The sequence below is a fragment of the Carcharhinus amblyrhynchos genome, chromosome 2 (assembly GCF_965287045.1).
Source record: "Carcharhinus amblyrhynchos chromosome 2, sCarAmb.v2.hapA, whole genome shotgun sequence".
Lineage (NCBI taxonomy): Eukaryota > Metazoa > Chordata > Chondrichthyes > Carcharhiniformes > Carcharhinidae > Carcharhinus > Carcharhinus amblyrhynchos.
Genome location: NC_137325.1, coordinates 143,317,266 through 143,344,788, shown reverse-complemented (window position 1 = coordinate 143,344,788; position 27,523 = coordinate 143,317,266). Strand labels below are relative to the sequence as shown.

At 49.8% G+C, this 27,523-nt stretch overlaps 1 protein-coding gene across 1 annotated transcript in view; it reads right to left on the bottom strand.

Moving 5' to 3' along the window:
* The window catches only part of plcd1a (phospholipase C, delta 1a), a 97,086-nt gene that overhangs the window by 12,227 nt on the left and 57,336 nt on the right, over nt 1–27,523 (bottom strand). Inside the window, exons 3-9 of the mRNA XM_080213646.1 lie at nt 25,310–25,538; nt 19,439–19,568; nt 17,373–17,601; nt 14,048–14,249; nt 12,504–12,648; nt 6,362–6,514; nt 2,452–2,595 (exon numbers count right to left, since the gene is read on the bottom strand). Coding sequence (XP_080069772.1) covers nt 2,452–2,595; nt 6,362–6,514; nt 12,504–12,648; nt 14,048–14,249; nt 17,373–17,601; nt 19,439–19,568; nt 25,310–25,538 — 1,232 coding nt within the window. The remainder of the gene's footprint in view (nt 1–2,451; nt 2,596–6,361; nt 6,515–12,503; nt 12,649–14,047; nt 14,250–17,372; nt 17,602–19,438; nt 19,569–25,309; nt 25,539–27,523) is intronic.

The following is a 27,523-nucleotide window of genomic DNA, read 5'->3' as shown; positions in this document are numbered from 1 at the left end:
AATATCCTTTAGGGAAGGAAATCTGCCAACCTTACCCAGTCTGGCCTACACGTGACTCCAGAACCACAGCAATGTGGTTGACTCTCAACTGCCCTCCAAGGGCAACTAGGGATGGGCAATAAATGCTGGCCAGACAGTGACACCCATGTCCCACAAATTAATTATTAAAAAAGCTGTTAGAGCTGCCTGAAAGGGGATTGGAAGCTGATATAATGGAAACTTTCAAAACAGAATTGGATAAGTATCTGAAATGGGATCATGTACAGGGTGATGGAGTCAGAGCAGGGGTGTGGGGGGTTAGCGGCACTAACTGGTAGTCCTTTTAAAGAGTTGGCATGTGGAGGACTGGCTAAACTGGCTAAAGTAAATCTTCCTCAACACTGTTCCCATCAAACCCTCCCAGGACAGGTACAGCACGGGGTTAGATACAGAGTAAAGCTCCCTCTACACTGTTCCCATCAAACACTCCCAGGACAGGTACAGCACGGGGTTAGATACAGAGTAAAGCTCCCTCTACACTGTTCCCATCAAACACTCCCAGGACAGGTACAGCACGGGGTTAGATACAGAGTAAAGCTCCCTCTACACTGTTCCCATCAAACCCTCCCAGGACAGGTACAGCATGGGGTTAGATACAGAGTAAAGCTCCCTCTACACTGTTCCCATCAAACACTCCCAGGACAGGTACAGCACGGGGTTAGATACAGAGTAAAGCTCCCTCTACACTGTCCCCCATCAAACACTCCCAGGACAGGTACAGCACGGGGTTAGATACAGAGTAAAGCTCCCTCTACACTGTCCCCCATCAAACACTCCCAGGACAGGTATAGCACAGGGTTAGATACAGAGTAAAGCTCCCTCTACACTGTCCCCATCAAACACTCCCAGGACAGGTACAGCACGGGGTTAGATACAGAGTAAAGCTCCCTCTACACTGTCCCCATCAAACACTCCCAGGACAGGTACAGCACGGGGTTAGATACAGAGTAAAGCTCCCTCTACACTGTCCCCCATCAAACACTCCCAGGACAGGTACAGCACGGGGTTAGATACAGAGTAAAGCTCCCTCTACACTGTCCCCCATCAAACACTCCCAGGACAGGTATAGCACAGGGTTAGATACAGAGTAAAGCTCCCTCTACACTGTCCCCATCAAACACTCCCAGGACAGGTACAGCACGGGGTTAGATACAGAGTAAAGCTCCCTCTACACTGTCCCCATCAAACACTCCCAGGACAGGTACAGCACAGGGTTAGATACAGAGTAAAGCTTCCTCTACACTGTCCCCCCATCAAACACTCCCAGGACAGGTACAGCACAGGGTTAGATACAGAGTAAAGCTCCCTCTACACTGTCCCCATCAAACACTCCCAGGACAGATACAGCATGGGGTTAGATACAGAGTAAATCTCCCTCAACACTGTCCCCCATCAAACACTCCCAGGACAGATACAGCACGGGGTTAGATACAGAGTAAAGCTCCCTCAACACTGTCCCCCATCAAACACTCCCAGGACAGGTACAGCACGGGGTTAGATACAGAGTAAAGCTCCCTCTACACTGTCCCCATCAAACACTCCCAGGACAGGTACAGCATGAGATTAGATACAGAGTAAAGCTCCCTCTACACTGTCCCCCATCAAACACTCCCAGGACAGGTACAGCACGGGGTTAGATACAGAGTAAATCTCCCTCAACACTGTCCCCCATCAAACACTCCCAGGACAGATACAGCACGGGGTTAGATACAGAGTAAATCTCCCTCAACACTGTCCCCCATCAAACACTCCCAGGACAGGTACAGCACGGGGTTAGATACAGAGTAAATCTCCCTCTACACTGTCCCCATCAAACACTCCCAGGACAGATACAGCATGGGGTTAGATACAGAGTAAATCTCCCTCAACACTGTCCCCCATCAAACACTCCCAGGACAGATACAGCACGGGGTTAGATACAGAGTAAAGCTCCCTCTACACTGTCCCCATCAAACACTCCCAGGACAGGTACAGCATGAGATTAGATACAGAGTAAAGCTCTCTCTATACTTTTTGAACAATGCACCTCAGCCCCAAACTCAGAAGCACACCCCTTAGCTCTATTTACACCTGCAGGACAAATATTTTCCTGATGGAGTTTCTCACGTGCCTACAATGATCCCAGTGCCAGTTCTCTGCCCCTCTCTGAGCTCCTTTCAGTATCCCAGACCGATATGCTCCCCTAAGTGGTCACTACCTCTTGTGAGGTGTCATTACAACTGATGTATCAGGTGTGATGGAGAGAGCGAGGGATGGAGGGAGGAAGGAATGGGATAATAGAGTAAGTGAGGCAGCGGCCGAGGGAGGGATGGATGGAGCGAGGGATGGAACAAGGAGGGAAGGGATGAACGGAGAGAGGGAAAGGAGTGGTAGGGTGGGGAGGGGGGAGAGATTGAGTGGAGGATTACCCACCTTTCCTTTAGTTTCCTTTTTCTCGTCATCACTGTCCTGTTCCGCTGCCTCGTCCTCGTCAGAAACCTCATCATTCTCATCTCCTCCCTGGTTCTCCAGCCGATTCAGCCGCTTGCCTTTTACTAGAATCTTCCCCTTCAGTTGCTGTGAATAATCCATCAAATCGATTACAAAATGTTACAACTGTAGAATCCCTACGGTGCAGAAGGAGACCATTCGGCCCATCGAATCTGAACCCACCCCAATCCCATTCGGACCCTATCTCCATGACCCCATGTATTTACCCTTCGGAGTCCTCCTGACACTGAGGGAGAATTTAGCACGGCCGATCTACCTAACCAACACGTCTTTCGGACTGTGGGAGGAAACCGGAGCACCCGGAGGAAACCCACGCAGACACGGGGAGAATGCGCGGACTCCACACACAGACAGTGACCCGAGCCGGGAATCGAACCTGGGTCCCTGGAGCTGTCAGGCAGCAGCGCCAACCACTGTGCCGCCTCTGATGTACCTTCTACTGACCTCCCCCATCGTCCCGCTTCTCCAAAGCATGGCCCTTGGCGCACTCTCATCGTGACCGGCTGCAATAGCTGCGCCCGTGGTCCGTGTGCGGTTGTCTGCTGACACCGGGTTAACGGCCGCCATATTTATAGGCCACGTCCACACTCGTCACCGTTCCTGGCAGCAGGATTGCCGGCTGTCCAGATTTCCTCGACTCGCGCTCACAGCAAGCTGCAATCCGCTGACTTTACTCCAGAAACATTCACCAGCGTGCCTGCGGGGAATTATCCCACAGGATTGTAAACCCCCCCCGCCCCCGTCTGCAGGAGGTGGCCATTCTGCCCTTTGAAACTGCTCCACCATTCATTGACCATCCAACCCAGTAGCTAATCCTACTTTCTCCACATAACCTTTGACCCCATTCGCCCCAAGTGTGATATCTATTGGATGCATTCAATGTTTTGGCATCAACTACTTCCTGTGGGTAATGAATTCCACAGGCTCACCACTCTTTGGGTGAAGAAATGTCTCCTCACCTCCGTCCTACCCCGAATCCTCAGACTGTGACCGCTGGTTCTCCCCCCACCATCGGGGACATCCTCCCTGCACCTACCCTGTCTAGTCCTGTTAGAATTTTATAAGTCTCTATGAGATCCCCCCTCTGAACTCTAAAGAAAACAGTCCTAACCCAGTCAACCTCTCCTCATACATCAGTCCCACCATCCCCGGAATCAGCCTGGTAAACCTACGCTGCACTCCCTCGAGAGCAAGAACATCCTTCCCCAGAAAAGGAGACCAAAACTGCGCACAATACTCTAGGTGTGGCCTTGTCTGCGAGAGGCATCAGTGGCCATCTTGCGTTGGCAGGGGACAAGAGTGACCTTTGAACTCAAGAGCTGAACAATCGCTCGTATCCACCTGCATTTTACCTCACTCACTCCTCAGACCCCCTCATGACAATTCCTGCCCCGATGACGCCAAGGGACCACACAACCTTCTAGATTGTCGGAGAGAGGGTGTTTACCTGATGGACCAGAACCACTGGACATTTCTCCTTACGCACCGCCGTTTTAATGCCTCCTTATAACCCAATGATGTAATTAAAGACAAACTGCCCTGGCTGACCCCCAGCTGCCCCTCGGCCTGGGAAAACAGTGGAGTTATTCCCAACAGTCCCAAGGTACCAAAGGCATCTTCCCATCTTGGAGCCCGCCTCGCTGTCAGAATTTGGATCCCAACGGCCCTGCTACTTTGTCTGGATTTCTATCCCAGTCAGTGAAAGATGGTTATCTGGTTGATCAGGACATTCTGGTGTGGTCTAATCCCCTCCCAAACACAGTCCATTCCAATACAGAGAGGGGGGTGGAAAAATGGGATTGGCGAGTCATTGATCAAGCAGACGGGGAGGTGATGGCCCAGTGCTATTAGACTATTAATCCAGAAACTCAGCTAATGTTCTGGGGACCCGGGTTCGAATCCCGCCACGGCAGATGGTAGAATTTGAATTCAATAAAAAATATCTGGAATTAAGAATCTACTGATGGCCATGTCGGAAAAACCATCTGGTTCACTAATGTCCTTTAGGGAAGGAAATCTGCCGTCCTTACCCGGTCTGGCCTACATGTGACTCCAGAGCTATGTGGTTGACTCTTAAATACCCTGGGGCAACTAAAGAATGTTGGCCAACCAGCAACACCCCATGAATTAATAAACAAACGAACTGCGTTGCTATCAGCGTACGCCTGTAGTCAGCTCTCTCGGTGTAAGTCGGGTGGAATTAGTGACCTTCCAGTATGGAAGTATCTCACTCACCGCTGAATCGCTGGGTGGGTGGGTTAAATTAGTGCTTGACCCGCATCCTACAAAGAAAATAAACTTGTGTTGGAGGACACAAACCCTCTTTGTGCCGGAGTTAAGTGGGAGCGGGTGACGACAGGCGTGACCTCCTCACAGCAGCAATCGCTCCCAGTTACTAATCTGCTTCTTTCTCTCGCTGTGAAACGCCCTCTTGTTTTGGTTCAGAGTTTTCCCCGCACAGCCTCTCGACTTGCGACAGGCAGAGTTTCCTGAATTTTCCCCTGCTAATGGGATGAGGACCATTCATAAAAATCGTAGAATCCCTACAGTGCCGAAGGAGGCCGTTCAGCCCATCGAATCTGCACCGACAGTCCCACCCAAGCCCTATCCCCCTAACCCCACATATTTACCCCGCTAATCCCTCTAAACCTACGCATCCCGGGACACTAAGGGGCAGTTTAGCCCGGCTAATGCATCTAAACAACACATCTTTGGGACTGTGGGAGGAAACTGGAGCCCCCGGAGGAAACCCACGCAGACACAGGGAGAATGTGCAGACTCTGCACAGACAGTGACCCCGGCCGGGAATCGAACCCGGGTCCCTGGCGCTGTGAGGCAGCCGTGCTAACCACTGTGCCACCCTGGTGACATGGTAAAGCTCTCACTGAGGTTCCGTGTGGGGGTGCCATCCTAACACATACCAAGCCCCATTCTCCCAACACCCCAGGGCTCGCTGTGCCTGGTTAAACAACACTTCAATTTAAAATAACTCTCATCCTTGAGTTCAAATCCCTCCCTGGCATCTCTGTCCCTTTCTCTGTAATCTCCTCCAGCCCCTACTACTCTCCCAGATCTCTGTGTCCTCCAATCCTGCCCTCTTGGGATTTTCTAGTTCCCACCATTGCACAACTGGTTCGCGCGCCTTCCGTCTCCAAGCTCTGAGCCTCTGGAATTCCCTACCTATGCCTCGCTATCTTTCCTGAAGAGACTCATAGAATCCCTGCAGTACAGGAGGAGGTAATCCAGCCCTTTGAGTCTGTACCGAACAAAATCCCACCCAGGCCCCATTCCTGTAAACCCACACAGTTACCCGGTTAATCCCCCTGACACTATGGTCAACTTAGCATGGCCAGTCCACCTAACCCGCACATCTTTGGACTGTGGGAGGAAACCGGAGCACCCGGAGGAAACCCACGCAGACATGAGGAGAATGTACAGATTCCGTACAGCCAGCATAATTAAGGACCCCACACACCCCGGACATTCTCTCTTCCACCTTCTTCCGTCGGGAAAAAGATACAAAAGTCTGAGGTCACGTACCAACTGACTCAAGAACAGCTTCTTCCCTGCTGCCGTCAGACTTTTGAATGGACCTACCTCGCATTAAGTTGATCTTTCTCTGCACCCTAGCTATGACTGTAACACTACATTCCGCACCCTCTCCTTTCCTTCTCTATGAACGGTATGCTCTCTCTGTACAGAGCACAAGAAACAATACTTTTCACTGTATACTAATACATGTGACAATAATAGATCAAATCTAATCAAGTCAGCAGCATTCTGGCTGATGTCCTGTGTGAGCTCCAGCCTCCTGTGAAGTGCTGCCTCTTACCTCGGGGGAGGGGAAGTTGGTGGGGGCTTTGCCATCGATGGTGTTGGTGAGTAGCATGTCTCCCAGGATGTTCTTCATGTGCTGGGCCATGATGATCTGCTGCTCCTCACTGCAGTGATTCTCCAGGGATAGGATGACAGGGTAGGGAGAGGCCTGAAAACAAACCACAACAACACGTCACTAATCAGACAGCTTCAGCCTACAGCCAGGCTTTAGGCTATAGACAGGCTTTGGCCTACAGGCAGGTTTTGGCCTACAGACAGGTTTTGGCCTACAACCAGGCTTTGGCGTACAGAAGGGCCTCGGCCTACAGCCAGGCTTCGGCCTACAGCCAGGCTTCGGCCTACAGTCAGGCTTCGGCCTACAGCCGGAAGTTAGGAACAGCGCAACACGAGGCAAAGAGTGCACTGGACATAATCGGCCACCTTTGTTGGAGGCCTGGCTCTATGTGTAGAAAGCAATGGTATCAAAATGATTAACCCCAATCCATAGGATCCCTACAGTGCAGAGGGAGGTCATTCAGCCCATCGCGTCAGCACCAACCATAATCCTACCAAGGCGTTATTCCCGCACTCCACACATTTACTCTGCTAGTCCCCCCGACACTAAGGGTCAATTTAGCACGGCCAATCCACCTAACCCACACATCTTTGGACTGTGGGAGGAAACCAGAGCATCTGGAAAAAACCCATGCAGACACAGGGAGAATGTGCAGATTCCACACAGACAGTGACCCAAGGTGGGAATCCAACCTAGATCCCTGGTGCCGTGAGGCAGCAATGAGGCACGCTGTGTCACCGTGCTATCCCACGGAGGTTCAATTAGGGGATGGGCTAATAGAGGCCTATGAGATTGTGAAAGTCTATTTATTCGTCACAAATAGGCTGACATTGGAGGTGGGGGTAGGGTGTTAGCGTGGATAGAGGATTGGTTGTCAAATAGGAGGCAGAGAGTGGGGGTCAACGGGTGCTATTCGGATTGGCGGATGGTGACTAGTGGAGTGCCCCAGGGGTCGGTGCTGGGGCCTCAGCTTTTTACCATTTATATAGATGATCTGGAGGAGGGAACCGAGTGTAGGGTGTCGAAATTTGCGGATGACACCAAGATTGGGGGAACGGCAAATTGTGCGGAGGGTGTGGAGAGTCTGCAGAAGGATCTAGATAGGCTGGGCGAATGGGCCAGGAAATGGCAAATGGAATTTAATGTTGGCAAGTGTGAGGTGGTCCACTTTGGTAGGAAGAATGGTAGGAAGGACTATTACTTACGGGGCGAAAAACTGCAGCAGGCGACGGTGCAGAGGGACCTCGGGGTCCTTGTGCATGAGTCGCAAAAACCCAGCTTGCAGGTGCAGCAGGTGGTCAGGAAGGCGAATGGGATGCTGGCCTTCATAGCGAGGGGGATTGAATATAAAAGTAGGGAGGTCTTGCTGCAGCTGTATAGGGCATTGGTGAGGCCGCAGCTGGAGTACTGTGTGCAGTTTTGGGCGCCGCACCTGCGCAAAGATATTTTGGCCTTGGAGGGAGTGCAGAGGAGGTTTACTAGGCTGATACCAGAGTTGAGGGGGTTGAGCTATGAGGAGAGGCTGAATAAACTAGGCTTGTACTCGTTAAGAGTTTAGAAGAATGAGGGGAGATCTCATTGAGACGTATAAGATGATGAATGGGATGGATAGGATAGAGGTGGAGAGACTCTTCCCGCTCAAAAAAGACAGTAGGACTAGGGGGCACAGCCTCAAGATAAAGGGGGGTTGCGGTTTAGAACGGAGTTGAGGAGGAACTTCTTCACTCAAAGGGTGGTGAATCTCTGGAATTCTCTGCCCGTTGAAGTGGTGGAGGCTGCCTCGCTAAATATTTTCAAGAAGCGGGTTGATGGGTTTTTGATAAGAGAGGGGATTAAGGGTTATGGGGAGAGGGCCGGAAAGTGGAACTGAGCCACGACAGATCAGCCATGATCTTATTGAATGGCGGGGCAGGCTCGAAGGGCCAGATGGCCTACTCCTGCTCCTATTTCTTATGTTCTTATGTTCTTATTAACACTGCAATGAAGTTACTGTGACAATCCTCTAGTTGCCACACTCTGGCGCCTGTTCGGGTACACTGAGGGAGAATTTAGCACGGCCAATGCACTTAACCAGCACGTCTTTCGGACTGTGGGAGGAAACCGGAGTACCCAGAGGAAACCCACGCAGACATGGGGAGAATGTGCAGAATCCGCATAGACAGTGACCCAAACCGGGAATCGAATCCGGGTCCCTGGCACTGTGAGGCAGCAGTGCTAACCCACTGTGCCACAGAGTGGGCTCAGAAGGAACGCCTCCCCCAGCGGTGGGAGTATCCAAAAGCAGAGCCCACAAATACAAGACGTTCGCTAATACATCGGACAGGGGAACGAGGAGAGATTTCTTTATTCTGAGAGTGGCTGGGAAGTAGAACTCGCCACCACAGGAAGTGGTCGGAGGAAATAGCTGAGATGCTTTCCAAAGGAAGCGAGATGTGTACATGGACGGAAGCAACGATAACTTGTATTCATCTGTTATCTAACGTAATGAAACAGCCCAGAGCACTGCGCATTATAAAGCAAAGCTCAACAGGAAGCTTCATCAGGCAACACTTGAGCAGGCGGCTAAAAGCTTGGCCAAGGAACTACAGTTTAAGGAGAATCTGAAAGAGAGTTCATGAAGCAGTGAGCTTCAGGAAGGAAATTCGAGAATCTAGGGCTCAGGTGGCTGGAAGAGGGTCTCCAAGGAAGTGATTAAACGCAGGCCTGCCCTGTGAGGCTGCCAGATTCCAGAGATAGAGAGGGGAGCCATCGCAGATTTGCAAACAAGGGAGAGATTTTTAAAAGTTGAGACTGGAGCGATTGGGGAGGGTTTAAACCAATACGCCAGGGGAATGGGAACCTATGTAAGCAGGGAACTAGGACATAAACAAAAGATAGAAAAGGGAATAAGAAAAGTGTTAGGCAGAGAAACCAAGGACAAAGATGACACAAAGTTTAGAGGTGTTGTGGATAGTCTGGAGGGATGTCAGAAGTTTCAGCGAGACATTGATAGGATGCAAGACTGGGCAGAGAAGTGGCAGATGGAGTTCAACCCGGATAAGTGCATGGTGATTCATTTTGGCAGGTCAAATAGGATGACAGAATATAATATTAAGGGTAAGGCTCTTGGCCGTGTGGAAGATCAGAAGGATCTTGGGGTCGGGTTCATAGGACGCTCAAATCAGCTTCTCAGGTGGAGGATGTGGTCAAGAAGGCGTATGGTGTACTGGCCTTCATTAATCGAGGGATTGAGTTTAGGAGTCGGGAGGTAATGCTGCAACTTTATAAGACCCTTGTCAGACCCCACTTGGAGTACTGTGCGCAATTCTGGTCGCCTCACTACAGGAAGGATGTGGGAGCTATTGAGAGGGTGTAGAGGAGATTTACAAGGATGTTGCCTGGATTGGGAGGCATGCCTTATGAGGATAGGTTGAGGGAGCTCGGTCTCTTCTCCCTGGAGAGATGAAGGTTGAGAGGCGACCTGATAGAGGTTTATAAAATGTTGAGAGGAATAGATAGGGTGGATTCTCAGAGGCTATTTCCCAGGGTTGAAATGGTCGCTACGAGAGGACACAGGTTTAAGGTGCTGGGGAGCAGGTACAGAGGAGATGTCAGGGGTAAGTTTTTCACTCAGAGGGTGGTGAGTGAGTGGAATCGGCTGCTGGCAGTGGTGTTGAAGGTGGATTCGATAGGGTCTTTTAATAGACTTTTGGGTAAGTAGATGGAACTCAGTAAGATAGAGGGTTATAGGTAAGCCTAGTAGGGAGGGACATGTTCGGTGCAACTTGTGGGCCGAAGGGCCTGTTTGTGCTACAGTTTTTCTACGTTTCTAAAGATCAGACAGAGAAAAATATTGGGAACAAGGCAAACAATGTGAAAAAGACAAGCTTAAGAGCTCTGTGTCTTAATATGCAGAGCATTTGTAATAAAATGGATGAACTACTTGTGCAAGTGGATATAAACGGATGCGATATAATTGGGATTACGGAGACGTGCCTGCAGGGTGATTGGGGTGGGAACTGAATGTCCCAGGATATTCATATTTAGGAAGGAGCGGCATTAAGGAAAAGGTGATGGAGTGGCGCTGCTGGTTAAAGAGACAATTAACACAATAGTGAGAAAGGATGTTAGCTCTGACAACGTGGGGTCTGTATGGGTAGAGGTGAGAAACAGCAAGACCGTCAGGCCGTAAGACACAGGAGCAGAATTAGGCCACTTGACCCACTGAGTCTGCTCCGCTCCATGTGTGGGGATAGGGCAGGGCAAGAGGGCTTGGACAAGATACTCTGTCAGAGAGGTCAGTGCAGACTCGATGGGCCGAAAGGCCTCCCTCTGCATTGCAGGGGTTTGTAATCCACCCACCCTGGAAAGGTGCACTGAAGTAGATGGGAACTCCTGAGGAGTTTGAACAGACAGGGGAATGGTTGTATTTATCTGTCCATTCATTTGAGGCCATTTCAAGTGTCTGGCATTAATGGGCCCTTGGCGTGATCGAGATTTAATCCACCAACAACAGAGCCATTTCCTATCTTGGGAGCCCAAAACTTTTGAACAGAGCACTGAACCGGAATCTCAGGACCTCCCGAGGGCTGAAGTGGCAGGGCCCAGGGGCCGTGTGTAATCCGTGTGAACCACAGCTTAGATTCGGCCCGATTCAAACACAGGGCACAAACAGCAGCTGGAAAGCAGGATAATGTTGCCCCTTTGATCAATGGATGTGTCCCAGAATGGGTAGAGGGAAATCCCTGTGACCCCCCCAACTTAAAGGATTTGGTTCAAGTGGACTGATGAAAACCCAATTCGATAGTTGATTTCCAAATGGCTATAAGACATAGGAGTAGAATTAGGCCACTCAGCCCATCGAGTCTGCTCCGCCATTCAATCATGGCTGATATTTTTCTCATCCCCATTCTCCTGCCTTTTCCTCATAACCCCTGATCTCCTTATTAATCAAGAACCTATCTATCTCTGTCTTAAAGACACTCAATGACCCGGCCTCCACAGCCTTCTGTGGCAAAGAGTTCCACAGATTCCCCACTCTCTGGCTGAAGAAATTCCTCCTCATCTCTGTTTTAAAGGATCGTCCCTTTAGCCTGAGGTTCTAGTTTCTCCTTTTAGTGGAAACACCCTCTCTACGTCCACTCTACCCAGGTCTCGCAGCATCCTGTAAGTTTCAATAAGATCCCCCCTCATCCTTCTAAATTCCAATCAGTACAGACCCAAAGTCGTCAACCGTTCCTCATACGACAAGCTCTTCATTCTGGGGATCATTTTTGTGAACCTCCTCTGAACCCTTCCCAAGGCCAGCACATCCTCCCTTAGATAAAGGGCCCAAAACTGCTCACAATATTCCAAACGTGGTCTGACCAGAGCCTGATACAGCCCCGGAAGTACATCCCTGCTCTTCTATTCTAGCCCTCTAGACATGAATTTCCCTGTCGCTACTTGATGTGCGTTTAATGGCGGAGATGTGACTTCATTTCCAGGTAGTTTTTAGTCCCTCCAACATTCTTCCCTCCTCTCCCGAGCCTGCTGACTGGTATCTCCAGTGTCAATACTTACTGGACAACATTCGCCCCTCAGCCACCACTGTGGAAGTCAGGCTGGTTGTTAACACGTTTAGAGAGCTTGCTGTGTGCAAATGGAACACAATGTTTTCTACATTACAAGTAACTACACTTCATTTAGACGTGGATAAGATGGGTATAGAGGGATATTGGCCAAATGTGGGCAACTGGGACTAGCTTAGTGATTTAAAAAAAAGGGCTGCATGGACAAGTTGGGGCGAAGGGCCTGTTTCCATGCTGTAAACCTCTATGACTCTATAAGAAGTATTTATCGAGCTGGAGATTTCTTTGAGTTTCTCTGAACTTGTGGAAAGTGCGATATAAATTCAAAATTTGTATCTTCCCTTTGCTGTTATTTCTATTGTTCATCCTATGCCCTTGGCTGGACTGAATGCCAAGTGTCAGAGGTGAAAGGTCAGTATCTAACCTTCGGCGCCACCCATAGGGGAATGGACAGGACATGTTGACTTGCGATGAATGGGGCAACCCAATCTGGAACTGAAGGATCGGGCAGAGCCCTTTGAACATTAGCTTACCTTAAAGGCGTATTGCTTTATGGTTTGGATGACGTCCTTGAAGAGGATTTTTGAGGTGAGGGTGTAGCCATGATAAATGACTGGCTCTCCGTCTCGCCCATCCCAGCAGTCCAATTCCACACAGCGACAGCCTCTGTTCAGGGCACTATGGGCAAGAGACAATAGCTCATTACAGCATCACAGGAGGCCATTTGGCCCATTGTGCTTGTCCCAGCTCTGCAAGAGAGGAATCCGATTTGTCGCACCCAACTGCTCTTCCATAGTCCTGCAATTTCCCCCACTTCCACTGCTTTCTGATGAGGGTAACAGAGAGGGTCGATAAGGGTAACAATGTTGATGTGGTGTATATGGATTTTCCATAGCCATGTGTAGGTTAGGTAGATCAGCCATGGTAAATGACCAGGGTTATGTGGTTCGGGCGGGAGGTGGGCCCGTGAGCCTGGATAAGATGCTCTATCGGAGAGTCGGTACAGACTCGATGGGCCAAATGGCCTCCTTCTGCTTGATAGGGCACGATTCTAATAAAATTCTGCAAGGTTTTGATAGATACAGAACGTTTCCTTTTGTAGGCAAGGGCATAACAAGAGGCCCATCAATATAAGATAGTCATCAAGAAACCCAACAGGGGATTCAGAAACAAATCCACACAGGGTGATTACGCAAGTATTGAAGACACATTGAAAGGAAAACTAAACGAGCGTTTGAGTGGGAGGAGAACAGATAGTTCTGGTGGTAGTTTTAGACCAAGAAAGATTGGAGGAGACGCGAGTACAGCATACGAGCATGGACTGAATGGGCCGAATGGCTAAATCCAATGTAATGCACTTTGGTGTGTCATAGGAGCAGGAGGAGACCATTTGGCCCATCGAGCCTGCTCCCCCATTCATCCTGATCATGACTGATCGTCAAATTCAATATCCTGATTCCCCCCATATCCCTCAATCCCTTTAGCCCCAAGAGCTATATCTAATTTCTTCTTCAAATCAGACAACATTTTGGCCCCAACTACATTCTGTGCTACATTCCCCACCCTCTGGGTGAAGAAATTTCTCCTCACCCTCAGTTCTAAAAGGTTTACCCCCTTATCCTCAAACTATGACCCCCTGGTTCTGGACTAACATGCTTTCTGAATCTACCCTGTCTAACCCTGTTAGAATTTTATAAGTTTCTATCAGATCCCCTCTCACTCTTCTAAACTCCAGTGAATATAATCCTAACCGACTTAATCTCTCCTCATATGACAGACCTGCCATCCCAGGAATCAGTCTGGTAAACCTTTGGTGTACATAGCAAGGACATCCTTCCTCAGATAAGGAAGGCGCAGAATATTAATCTCAATAAAACAGAAAATGTAAACAACCAGATCAATCTGCTCATTAAAATTTACCTCAACAATTACCCTCTTTCGACCAATTCCCCCCCTCCACCGGGGCAATCCACTCTGTCCAACCCTCCCTCTCCAATAACAAAGAGCCTGTAACTCATCCAGAGCCTGCGCAACTCCTTCCAAACTCAAGCCATTGGCTTGCGGCAGGCTTCAGTACCTGATGTAGGCCTCAGTGCTGCTGGGTCCTTCAAGCTGGTCCTTTGTCAGGTAGGTGTTGTGAGAGGATGAGATGTAATATTGATTGAGCGGTTTCGTCATGTCCTGATACACCTTGTCGTGTTCCTTGTTGAAAATGTCACCGGCCGGGGACTGCAGGTAGCACAGAAAACCATCCTTGGTCATGAGGTAATCAAACTTTGCTAATGACAAAAGAAAATGAGTCGTTACCATCACTTGAGACACTCTAATCACCGCCCCTTGACAATCAATAGTGTTACCATCATTGATTCCCCCACTGTCAACATCCTTGGGGTTACCATTGACCAAAACTCAACTGGATTCACCACATAAACACAGTGGCTCCAAGAGCAGGTCAGAGGCTGGGAATACTGTGGTAAGTAACTCACCTCCTGACTCCCCAGAGCCTGTCCACCATCTACAAGGTACAAGTCAGGAGTGTGATGGAATACTCCCCACTTGCCTGGATGGGAGCAGCTCCAACATCACTCAATAAACTTGACACCATCCAGGACAAAGCTCAATTGGCACCACACCCACAAACATCCACTCCCTCCACCATTGACGCTCAGTAGCAGCAGTGTGTACTATCTACAAGATGCACTGCAGCAACTCACCAAAGATCCTTAGACAGCACCTTCCAAACCCACCACCACTTCCATCTAGAAGGACAAGGGCAGCAGATACATGGGGAACACCCCCACCTGCAAGTTCCCCTCCAAGCCACTCACCATCCTGACTTGGAAATATATCACCGTTCCTTCACCGTCACTGGGTCAAAATCCTGGAATTCCCTCCCTAACGGCATTGTGGGTCAACCCACAGCACATGGACTGCAGCGATTCAAGAAGGCAGCTCACCCCCACCTTCTCAAGGGGTAACTAGGGAAGGGCAATAAATGCTGGCCCAGCCAGTGATGCCCATGTCCCACAAATGAATAAAACAAATATTCTGCAGCAGGCACACCAGAACGATTGGGAAGTAGAATTGTCAATTAGTCAGGATTGGATTGGGGGTTCAAGGATTTGAAGATTATTCTCCTGCTGATCACCAACAAGAGAATTCACAAAAAAAAGGTGTTTGTTTCACTTTCTTTGTTCATCACAGGGTGACACGGTGGCACAGTGGTTAGCACTGCCGCCTCACAGCACCAAGGACCCGGGTTCGATTCCCGGCTTGGGTCACTGCCTGTGTAGAGTCCACACATTCTCTCTATGTCTGTGTGGGTTTCCCCTGGGTGCTCCGGTTTCCTCCCACAGTCTGAAAGACATGCTGGTTAGGGTGCATTGGCCATGCTAAGTTCTTCCTCAGTGTACCCGAATAGGTGTCGGAGTGTGGCGACTAAGGGACTTTAGAACATAGAACCCTACAGTACAGAAACGGCCCATCGAGTCTGCACCAATCACAATCCCACCCAGGCCCTATCCTCATAACCCGACACATTTACCCATTGATCCCTCTAACCTACACTAAGGGACAATTTTAGCATGGCCAATCAACCTAACCCATACATCTTTGGGGTGTGGGAGGAAACTGGAGGAAACCCACGCAGACACGAGGAGAATGTTCCTTTTTCTGAATGGAGGTCAGTCACCAGCGGAGTGCCTCGAGGATCTGTTCTGGGACCCTTGTTGTTTGTCATTTTCATAAATGACCTAGATGAGGAAGTGGAGGGATGGGTAAGTAAGTTCGCTGATGACACTAAGGTCGGTGGTGTTGTGGATGGTCTGGAAGGATGGCAAAAGTTGCAGCAGGACATAGATAGGATGCAGGACTGGGCGGAGAAGTGGCAGATGGACTTCAACGCGGATAAATGTGTAGTCATCCATTTTGGCAGAACCAATGGGATGAACGAGTACACTATCAAGGGCAGAAGTCTGAGTAGTGTTGATGAGCAGAAGGATCTTGGGGTCCGGGTCCACAGGACTCTTAAATCGGCCTCGCAGGTGGAGGATGTGGTCAAGAAGGCGTATGGTGTACTGGCCTTCATTAATCGAGGGATTGAGTTTAGGAGTCGGGAGGTAATGCTGGAACTTTATAAGACCCTTGTCAGGCCTCATTTAGAGTATTGTGCGCAGTTCTGGTCGCCTCACTATAGGAAAGATGTAGAAGCTATTGAGAGGCTACAGAGGAGATTTACAAGGATGTTGCCTGGACTGGGAGGCATGCCTTATGAAGTTAGGTTGAGGGAGCTGGGTCTCTTTTCCCTGGAGAGACGAAGGTTGAGAGGCGACCTGATAGAAGTTTATAAAATGTTGAGAGGAATAGATAGGGTGGACTCTCAGAGGCTATTTCCCCGGGTTGAAATGGTTGCTACGAGAGGACACAGATTTAAGGTGCAAGGAGGGAAGTTCAGAAGTGATGTTAGGGTAAGTTTTTCACTCAGAGGGTGGTGAGTGAATGGAATCGGCTGCCGTCAGTGGTGGTGGAGGCGAACTCGCTGGGGTCTTTTAAAAGACTTCTGGATGAGTATATGGGGTTTAATGAGATTGAGGGTTATAGATAGGTCTGTAGGTTGGTAGGTGTTGATGTGATCGGCGCAACTCGTGGGCCGAAGGGCCTGTTTGTGCTGTAGTGTTCTATGTTCTATGTGCAAACTCCACACAGACAGTGACCCGAGTTGGGAATCGAACCCGGGTCCCTGGAGCTGTGAAGCAGCAGTGCTAACCACTATGCTACCGTGCTGCCCAACTTTACAGTAACTTCATTGCAGTGTTAATATAAGCCTATTTGTGACCCTAATAAATAAACTTTTATCAGTTATTTATTAACAGAGGTGGGAAGGAGGCTGTTTGATCATTGGTCAAGGATCAGCCAGTCAGATAATGATTTTTGCTTCCCAATTGGCTATGGGAACTGGGATGGATGCTTTTAATTGGGCAGCCATTGACCCGTAGAATTCAAACACTCCAGAAAGAGGCCTTTTGACCCATCAATCTGCACCAACTCTCCGAAAGACAATCCCACCCAGGCCCAGCCTCTATCCCTGCACATTTACCACGGGAAATCTACAAAACCTACACATCGTGGGACAATAATGGTCAATCCTCCCACTGGGGCATCCAGAGGAAACCCACGCAGGCACGGGGAGAATGTGCAAACTCCACACAGCGATCCAAGCCAGGAATCGAACCTGGGTCTCTGGGGCTGTGTGAGGCAGCAGTGCTAAGCACTGCGCCACCCAGCCAATCGTACAAGCTTGGGTGGCTAGAGGCAGGAAGTTGTGTGTCGGAACCTCCTGGAATGCCTTCCTGCAGAATTCCTGCTTCGAAGCCAGAGCCAGTGCAGGGTAGCCAGTGTCTTACCTTCCTCGTTCAGTTCGTACGTTTGGATGAGCTGGGTGGCGTACTCCAGGTTCACATTTTCCCGTTGCTCCTTTTGGAGGAACTCTGTCAGCTTCTCCACGGTCAGCACGTGGTCACTGTCACAGTAGGCCTCGAAGATGGTGGTGATCTCTTCACGCTCCGTCACCAGCTTGTAAAACTCCTCGATCTCTTTGCCGTGGATGGTGCCGTCCATTGACTTGTCACACTTCTGTGGAACGCAAAGGAGACCTTGGTCTAAAGTCAAGCGGGGTGAAGAGAAACGGCAGCAAGACAATCGCAGATTCGTCCCATTGAGCGAGCGCCAGCTCCTTCCAAACTTTTGAAGTTTATTTATTAGTATCACAAGGCAGCTTACATTAACACTGCAATGAAGTTACTGTGAAAATCCCCTAATCGCCACATCCGATGCCTGTTTGGGTACACTGTGGGAGAATTTAGCACGGCCAATGCACCTAACCAGCAGGTCTTTCAGACTGTGGGAGGAAACCGGAGCACCCGGAGGAAACCCACACAGACACAGGGAGAATGTGCAAACTCCGCACAGACATCTGTGGTGGGTAAATTGTTGGAAGGTATTTTGAGAGACAGGATCTATAGGCATTTAGAGGCGCAAGGACTGATTAGGGACAGTCAACATGGCTTTGAGAGTGGAAAATCATGTCTCACAAATTTGATTGAGTTTTTTGAAGGGGTAACCAAGAAGGTAGATGAGGGCAGTGCAGTTGATGTTGTCTACATGGACTTTAGCAAGGCCTTTAACAAGGTACCGCATGGTAGGTTGTTGCCTGAAGTTAAATCTCATGGGATCCAGGGTGATGTATCTAAATGGATACAAAATCGGCTTCTTGACAGAAGATAGAGGGTGGTTGTAGAGAGTTGTTTTGCAAACTGGAGGCCTGTGACCAGCGGTGTGTCTCAGGGATCAGTGATGGGTCCACTGTTATTTGTCATTTATATTAATGATTTGGATGAGAATATAGACATGGTTAGTAAGTTTGCAGATGACATTAAGATTGGTGGCATAGTGGACAGTGAAGAAAGTTATCTCCAATTGCAGTGGGATCTTATCAATTGGGCCAGTGGGCTGACGAATGGCAAATGGAGTTTAATTTAGATAAATGCGAGGTGATGCATGTTGGTAGATTGAACCAGGGCAGGACTTACTCAGTTAATGGTAGGGTGTTGGGGAGAGTTACAGAACAAAGAGATCTAGGGGTACATGTTCATAGCTCCTTGAAAGTGGAGTCACAGATGGACAGAATGAAGAAGGCATTCGGCATGCTTGGTTTCATTGGTCAGAACATTGAATACAGGAGTTGGGACGTCTTGTTAAAGTTGTACAAGACATTGGTAAGGCCACACTTGGAATATTGTGTACAATTCTGGTCACCCTATTAGAGAAAGGATATTTTTAAACTAGAAAGATTACAGAAAAGATTTACTAGGATGCTACTGGGACTTGATGGATTGAGTTATAAGGAGAGGCTGGATAGACTGGGACTTTTTTCTCTGGAGTATAGGATTCTGAAACCAAGCACGTCAAGGTAGATAAATCCCCGGGACCTGATGAAGTGTATCCCAGGACACTATGGGAAGCTAGGGAGGACATTGCGGATCCCCTAGCCAAGATATCTGAATCATCGATAGTCATTGGGGTGAGGTGCCTGAAGATTGGAGAGTGGCAAATGTGTCCCTTTGCTTATGAAGGGCTGCAGGGAATAGCCTGGGAATTACAGGCCGGTGAGACTCACACCTGTAGTGGGAAACCAAAAGAGAAAAGGCTGGAAAATCTCAGCAGGTCCGGCAGCATCTGTAAGGAGAGAAAAGAGCTGACGTTTCGAGTCCTTTGTCAAAGTGGAAAGGATGTGGCACAGGATAGGGGTTTGCTGGCGATACATATTGTGGAGGAATAGTTGTCCTTCACCTCTGGGCTTAGATACGAGGAATGTGTTTGGAAGGAGCCCCATCCGAGAGGGAGCCAGTGTAGCACCACCCACCCCACCCCCCCCAGCCCCAGAGAGAGAGGAGTTGTTTTAATGGTGTACCGAGAACAGGTCCTTTGCGTACATGTCATCCACCTCGACATTCATCAATTGCAGGAACTGCTTCACTTCATTCAGATTCATTTTATTGTCTTTGTTAATGTCGGCCTTTTGGAGGTAAATCTGGAACCATCTGCAGGACTGACTCAAGGAAACAACTCAAAACAGTCAGGGTACCAATCAGGACTGAGGAAATTTGGCATGTCCGCTACGACTCTCACCAACTTTTACAGATGCACCATAGAAAGTATTCTTTCTGGTTGTATCACAGCTTGGTATGGGCTCCTGCTCTGCCCAAGACCGCAAGGAACTACAAAGGGTTGTGAATGTAGCCCAATCCATCACACAAACCAGCCTCCCATCTATTGACTCTGTCTACACTTCCCGCTGCCTCGGAAAAGCAGCCAGCATAATTAAGGACCCCACGTACCCCGGACATTCTCTCTTCCACCTTCTTCCGTCGAGAAAAAGATACAAAGATCTGAGGTCACGTACCAACCGACTCAAGAACAGCTTCTTCCCTGCTGCTGTCAGACTTTTGAATGAACCAACCTCGCATCAAGTTGATCTTTCTCTACACCCTAGCTATGACTGTAACACTACATTCTGCACTCTCTCCTTTCCATTGGTTGGACCAATGAGCGGCGCAGGCTGGGAGGGCCGAAGGGCCTGTTTCCTGCGCTGTATTGTTCTTTCCTTCTCTATGAACGGTACGCTTTATCCGTATGGCGCGGAAGAAACAATACTTTTCACTGTATGTAATATATGTGACAATAATAAATCAAATCAAAACCAAGATTTGTGGGCCGAAGGGCCTGTTTGTGCTGTAGTGTTCTATGTCCTATGTTCAAGGCTTTACAGACTTCCCCCAACTCCAAACTAAAATCCCTGGGCTGCCTCGCAACGAGGCAGGAAAATCTCACCGAGGTCAGCGGACCTTCCATGATCTGTCCCCTGCCCCACTACGATTCCCGCGGGGGAAAATTCTGCCCTTTAAGTGTTTTTTTTTTAATTTGTTCGTGGGACATGGGCATCGCTGGCTGGGTCAACATTGTTGTCCATCCCTAATTGCCCCTTGAACTGAGTGTCTCACTCAGCCGTTCCAGAGGGCAGTTGGGAGTCAACCACATTGCTGTGGCTCTGGAGTCACATGTAGGCCAGACCGGGTAAGGACGGCAGATTTCCTTCCCTGAAGGACATTAGTGAACCAGATGGGTTTTCCCGACAATCGGCAATGGTTTCATGGTCATCGGTAGATTCTTAATTCCAGGTATGCTGGGGCGATTCCCCCCCCCCAGAAAATTCTAAGTGCATGAGTTTGTGAACTGGAGTGAATCCCGCTACTTTTTTTTTAGTGGGAGTTTCAAAGTGAATCTCCCACACTCTGTGCCCTGCAGAGTGTCCTAGCCTGATTCACTCCAGAAACTATTGGTTGGGGCCTATTCCTGTTGGAGAGATGGGTACAATAGCACTGAGTGGGCCATTGCGCATGTGCCAATCTGTCAGTTTCGGGATCAGCACATCCGCAGTGGCCCCTGTCTGCCAGCCGATTGTTACCCCCTACCCCCCCAAAGCAAGCCCGGGCGACCTTCGACCCCCCCTCCCTCCTCGTAGCTCCAATCCCCGATCCCACCACGCCACTGGCAGCTCCCTCCCCCGCATCACCCCTGGGCTGCCCTCCCCAGACTATCCCCCCCCTGCATATCACTAGGACCAGCCTCCCTCCTCCCTTCTGTGCAGAGTGGCAGCACATCTGATTGCCCCCCCCCCCCCCCCCCCAAACCCCCCAGAGGTCCCGTCCAACAGGCCCTGCTCACTCGGCACTGCCTCATGCCCAATGGTGCCCCATGGCATTGGCACTTTGCCTCTTGGGCAGTGCCAGTGGGTCCAAGCCAGACCTGCCAGGGTGCCGTGCCCCGGGGGGACACATCCCCACAGCGCCCAACACTGTGGGTGGGGGGGGGGGGGGCCCTCCCAGCCCCACCACCACCACCACCCCCACCCCAGGCATTTTGTGGGAACAGAGTGGCACGCTGGCACAGTGGTTAGCACTGCTGCCTCGCAGCGCCAGAGTCCTGTGTTCGATTCCCGGCTTGGGTCTGTGTGTGGAGCTCGCACATTCTCCCCGTGTCTGCGCGGGTTTGCTCCGGGTGCTCCGGTTTCCCCCCAACAGTCCGAAGATGTGCTGGTTCGGTGCATTGGCCGTGCCAAATTCTCCCTCGGTGTAACCCGAACAGGCGCCGGGGTGTGAGGGATTTTCACAGTCATTCCACTGCGGTGACACTTATAATTAAACTTAAACCAAACAGCAACCAGATACGCTGTTTTTTTATATATATGTATATAAAAAAGTGCTGCTAGTTGATATACATTAGCCAGGACATTAGAGAGAGCATTCCTGCTCTTTGGAACAGTATCCTGGGATCTTCTGTGTCCATCTAGGGAGCGGCAGCCTGGATTCTGGAGTGGGAGATAAACCCACAGTCTGGCGTGGTGTTATCCACAGTGCCAGGCCAACAGATTGAGGAGCGTGCGTCAATGAACAGTGGTCTTGTGTTACACAGTCCTGGCTGAGGGAGTGTGGGGGGGCTAGTTGCTGTAATCTGCTCCCATAGCCATTGTGAGGCCCCACTTATCTCTCCTCCCTCCTGACCTCATTGCATTGATATCAGCTACCGTAGCCTGGCTGTCTGCTTGAATGTGACAACAGGCCTGGGAAGGAAGAAAAGGCTCCGTGCAGGGAGTTGGCGGTGATCCTGGAGCCCACTGTTTCCAGAGAACAGGCCGTCACTGTCTGATCACTGCGTACACTCTGCTGTTAGTGTCATTTTCACACACCAGTTACCCAGGATTATTTATTTAAATCCAAACCAACTTTGGGTGGTGAGCAAGACTAGCATTTATTGCCAATTCGCTATTTAGAACGTAGAACATTACAGCGCAGTACAGGCCCTTCGGCCCTCGATGTTGCGCTGACCAGTGGAACCAATCTAATGACCCTCTAACCTCAACTATTCCAATGTTATCCATATGCCTATCCACTGACCATTTGAATGCCCTTAAAGTTGGCGAGACCACAACTGCTGCAGGCAGGGCATTCCACGCCCTTACTACCCTCTGAGTAAAGAACCTACCTCTGCCATCCGTCCTATAATTACCACCCCTCAATTTAAAGCTATGTCCCCTCGTGTTAGCCATCACCATCTGAGGAAAAAGGATCTCACTGTCCACCCTATCTAACCCTCTGATCATCTTGTATGCCTCAATTAGGTCACCTCTTAACCTTCTTCTCTCTAACGAAAACAACCTCAAGTCCCTCAGCCTTTCCTCATAAGACCTTCCCACCATACCAGGCAACATCCTGGTAAACCTCCTCTGCACCCTTTCCAATGCCTCCACATCTTTCTTATAATGCGGCGACCAGAACTGTACGCAATACTCCAAGTGCGGCCGCACCAGAGTTTTGTACAGTTGTAATGTGACCTCACGGCTCCGAAATTCAATCCCTCTACCAATAAAAGCTAACACACCGTACACCTTCTTAACAACCTGGGTGCCAACTTTCAGGGAGCTATGCACATGTACCCCGAGATCTCTCTGCTCGTCGACACTACCAAGAGTCCTGGTTACGCATTCACCTCAGAGGCAGAAAGCCGTGGGTTCAGGCCCCACTGCGCTGCCATCTGTATCAAGGTTCAGATTGACACTCAGGGGTGGGGGTGGGGGCAGTAACTAAGAGACGTCATAACCAAGGGCATCACCCAGGTCAATGTAAAAGATCCCATGGCACCATCTTGAAGAAAAACAGGAGAGTCTTGACCAATATTCAAGGACTTGAGGACTCTAACCTATCTTCTATGTTTCTATAGGTTATGGGGAGAAAGCAGGATGAGGCTATTGCGTTGGATGATCAGCCATGATCGTAATGAATGGTGAAGCAGGCTTGAAGGGCCAAATGGCCTCCTCCTGCTCCTATCTATTATTTTTCTGCGACCCCCGTGCATCCCGGACATTCTCTCTTCCACCTTCAGGTAACCAGTTTCAGTTTGGCAAAAATGTTTTCCATAAACCAGTGTTCCAGGGAGCAAGTTAGGGTCAATTCCCCAATCATGTTTTTCCAGTGGGGGAACAAGAGACTGACTCATCATTCCATTGGGTGCAAAGGCAGAGTCCCCAAGTGGTACCAGAGAGTGGGAAAGTGTGGAAAAATTCATTCTTAGGATGTGTTCATTGTAAAGCAAGGCCAACATTTACTGCCCATCCTTAATTAACCAAGAGGTGGAGGTGGTGAGCTGCCTTTATACGAACATAAGAAATAGGAGCAGGAGTAGGCCATCCAGCCCTTCGAGCCTGCCCCGCCATTCAATAAGATCATGGCTGATCTGAAGTGGATCAGTTCCACTTTCCCACTTTCTCCCCATAACCCTTAATCCCCTTGTCTATCAGAAACCTATCTACCCGTGACTTAAATATATTTAGCGAGGTAGCCTCCACCACTTCAACGGGCAGAGAATTCCAGACACTCACCACCCTTTGAGAGAAGAAGTTCCTCTTCAACTCTGTTCTAAACTGCGTCCCCCACCCCCCGCAACATGACCAGGGGTTTGAATAAGAACATTTAAAACAAAAAAGCAGGAGGAGGCCATTTGGCCCATTGAGCCTAGTCCACCATTCGATAAGATCTAACTGAGGCCTCAATTCCACTTTACTGCCTACCCCACACTCTGATTCCCTTCACTCCCTTAACCGTTCCCAATCTATTTAACTCAGTCTTAAAAATATTCAGCGACCCTCCACTGGACTGGGAGTCAGCCTGGTAAACCTTCGCTGTACTCCATGCGGTGTAGGTACACCCACAGTGGTGTTAGGGAGGGGGTTCCATGATTTTGACCCTATGCCAGTGAAGTTAAGATGGTGAGTGACTTGGAGGGGGAACCTCTAGGTGGGGGTGTTCCAGGGTACCTGCTGCCCTTGTACCTCTAGGAGGGAGGGATCATGGCTGTCGAGGGAACCTTGATGACTTGCTGCAGCGCATCTTGCAGACGGTAATTTAATTTAATTTAATTTATATTTATTAGCCACAAGTAAGGCTTACATTAACACTGCAATGAAGTTATTGTGAAAATCCCCTGGTCGCCACGTTCCGATGCCTGTTTAGGTCAATGCACGTCTTTCAGAGTGTGGGAGGAAACCGGAGCACCCGGAGGAAACCCACGCAGACACGGGGAGAACGTGCAGACTCCGCACAGACAGTGACCCAAGCCGGGAATCGAACCCGGGTCCCTGGCACCGTGAAGCAGAAGTGCTAACCACTGTGCCACCGTGTCGCAGCTGTACAAAACTGCTACCACTTTATGTTGGCACGGGTGAGTTTTGAAGGCTGGTGGATGAGGGGCCTGTCTAATAGGAGAGACTAAGTGGGTTAGGATTATATTCACTGGAGTTTAGAAGAGTGAGAGGGGGATCTCATAGAAACTTATAAAATTCTAACAGGGTAGATTCAGAAAGCATGTTCCCAATGGTGGGGGAGCCCAGAACTAGGGGGTCATAGATTGAGGATAAGGGGGTAAACCTTTTAGAACTGAGGGTGAGGAGAAATTTCTTCACCCAGAGGGTGGTGAATGTGTGGAATTCACTCCCACAGAATGGAGTTGAGGCCAAAACGTTGTCTGATTTCAAGAAGAAATTAGATATCGCTCTTGGGGATAAAGGGATCGAGGGATATGGGGGGAAGGGAGGGATCAGGGTATTGAATTAGATGATCAGCCATGATCAAAATGAGTAGGCTCGAAGGCCTCCTCCTGCTCCTACGAGATTAATTCTTCCGCGCTGCCTCCCTGACCCAGCGCACGCGCGATTCCCGGAGAAGGATACTGGTCCAACCGTTCCCTCTTGTTCATCTTCGAATCCCTCTTTTTGAGCTTGGTGAGGCCGTCGATCCAGTGTTTGGCTTCCTTCTCGTCGCTGGCGACGAGGTCAAGGTTCTTCTTGCGGCCGTTGAAGGTGATGGTGAAGCAGCGCGCGGCGGGAATGTCCATGGCGTACCTCTGCATGCCCTCCGACTGGTGTCCAGGCCGCAGCTCCTGTATGTCATCGATGGAGACTGTGGGGGAACAGAGAGAGAGAGACACAGGAGATCAGCTCGGGGTGGGGGGGGTGGGGGTAGCCGCCTACCTCTGGGCAGCCAGCAATGATGCTGAATTTGAACATGATGGCACACACAGAGCTCGGGTGGAAGTCTCGCTTATCTTATCCAGCGTAAACATGAGGCAATCCAAATCCCTGCTCTCTCTCTCGCTGAGTAACACACGGCAAATCCCCTTCGCCCGATCACTCCCGCGTTCTCTGACCTAAAGTGGCTCCAACCAAGCCAAGCCCTGATGGTCATAGAATCATTCAGTGCATTCGGCCCATCGAGTCTGCACCAACCACAATCCCATTCTGGCCCTATTCCCACAGCCCCGTGCATTTACCGTAGCTACTCCTCCTGACACTAAGGGATAATTTAGCACGGCCAATCCGCCCAAATCGCACGTCTCTGGACTGTGGGAGGAAACCGGAGCACCCGGAGGGAAACATATGGGGAGAATGTACAGACTCCGCACAGGCAGTGACCCAACCGGGATTCGAACCCGGATCCCTGGCCCCGTGACTCAGCAGTGCTAACCACTCATGGCCACGCTTAAAATGTCATCCTCGTTTCCAAATCCCTTCATCTCGTTGCTCCCTCTGGGATTTCCTCCAGTCCCAAGCCCCTCAATAATATCTGGGCTCCGTCAACCCTGGACTCTTGTACATCCCAACCAAAATCACTTTACCCTTAGTGGCTGCCTGGGCCCGAAGCTCCAGCTCCCCTCCCTATCTCTCCACCTCCCTTTCCTGCTGTAGGACACTTAAAAACCTACCTCCCTGTGTTATTTCTCTTCTTATCTCATAATAAGAGCTCCTTACGTGGCTGGGTGTCGTACTTTGTTTTGTGGAGCTACCTCGGAGCGTCTCATAATGTCAAGGGCGCTATATAAATATACAAGGTGTGCTGCAAGTCAGAGGTTCGGTATCATGGGCCGGCACGGTGACACAGTGGTTAGCACTGCTGCCTCACGGCGCTAGGGACTGGGGTTCGATTCCAGCCTTGGGTCACTGTCAGTGCGCACATTCTCCCCGTGTCTGCGTGGGTTTCCTCCCACAGTCTGAAAGGCGTGCTGGTTAGGGTGCATTGACCCCGAACAGGCACCGGACTGTGGCGAGTAGGGGAGTTTCACAGTAACTTCATTGCAGTGTTAATGTAAGCCTGACTTCTGACTGATAAATAAGCTTTAATGGCAGCACCTCTGAGTGGGCTCCCTTTGTGTTTGGCAGTGGGGTTGGCAAGTTTGCAGCAAGGGCTTTTGAACAAGAGGTTGGACCCAGATGTAAATGCCTAAATATAAGATGAACCCATGGCACTATTCCCAGAGAAGGAGCAGATTTCCCCTGCCCAGTGTTCATTCCCTCAACCACCCTCACCATCAACACTCACGGACCTCCCTTCACTGCTCATAGAATCCCTCCAGTGCAGAAGGAGGCCATTTGGCCCATCCAATCTGCACCAAACACAATTCCATCCAGACCCTACCCCCGTAACCTTAGCTAACCCCCTGACACCAAGGGTCAATTTAGCCTGGCCTACCAACCTAACCTGCACATCTTTCAGCCTGTGGAGAAACTGGAGCACCCAGAGGAAACCCACGCAGACACGTGGAGAATGTGCAAACTCCATACAGGCAGTGACCCAAGGCAGGAATCGAACCCGGGTCCCTGGCCCTGTGAGGCAGCAGTGCTAATCATTATGCCATTTATAGACCTCTATAAGATCACCCCTCAGCCTCCTTACCAGAGAAAAAAGTCCTAGTCTATCCAGCCTCTCCTTATAATTCAATCCATCAAATCCCAGTAGCATCCTAGTAAATCTTTTCTGCACTCTTTCTAGTTTAACAATATCCTTTCTATAATAGGGTGATCAGAACTGTACACAGTATTCCAAGTGTGACCTTACCAATGTCTTGTACAACTTCAACAAGAGGTCCCAACTCCTGTATTCAATGTTCT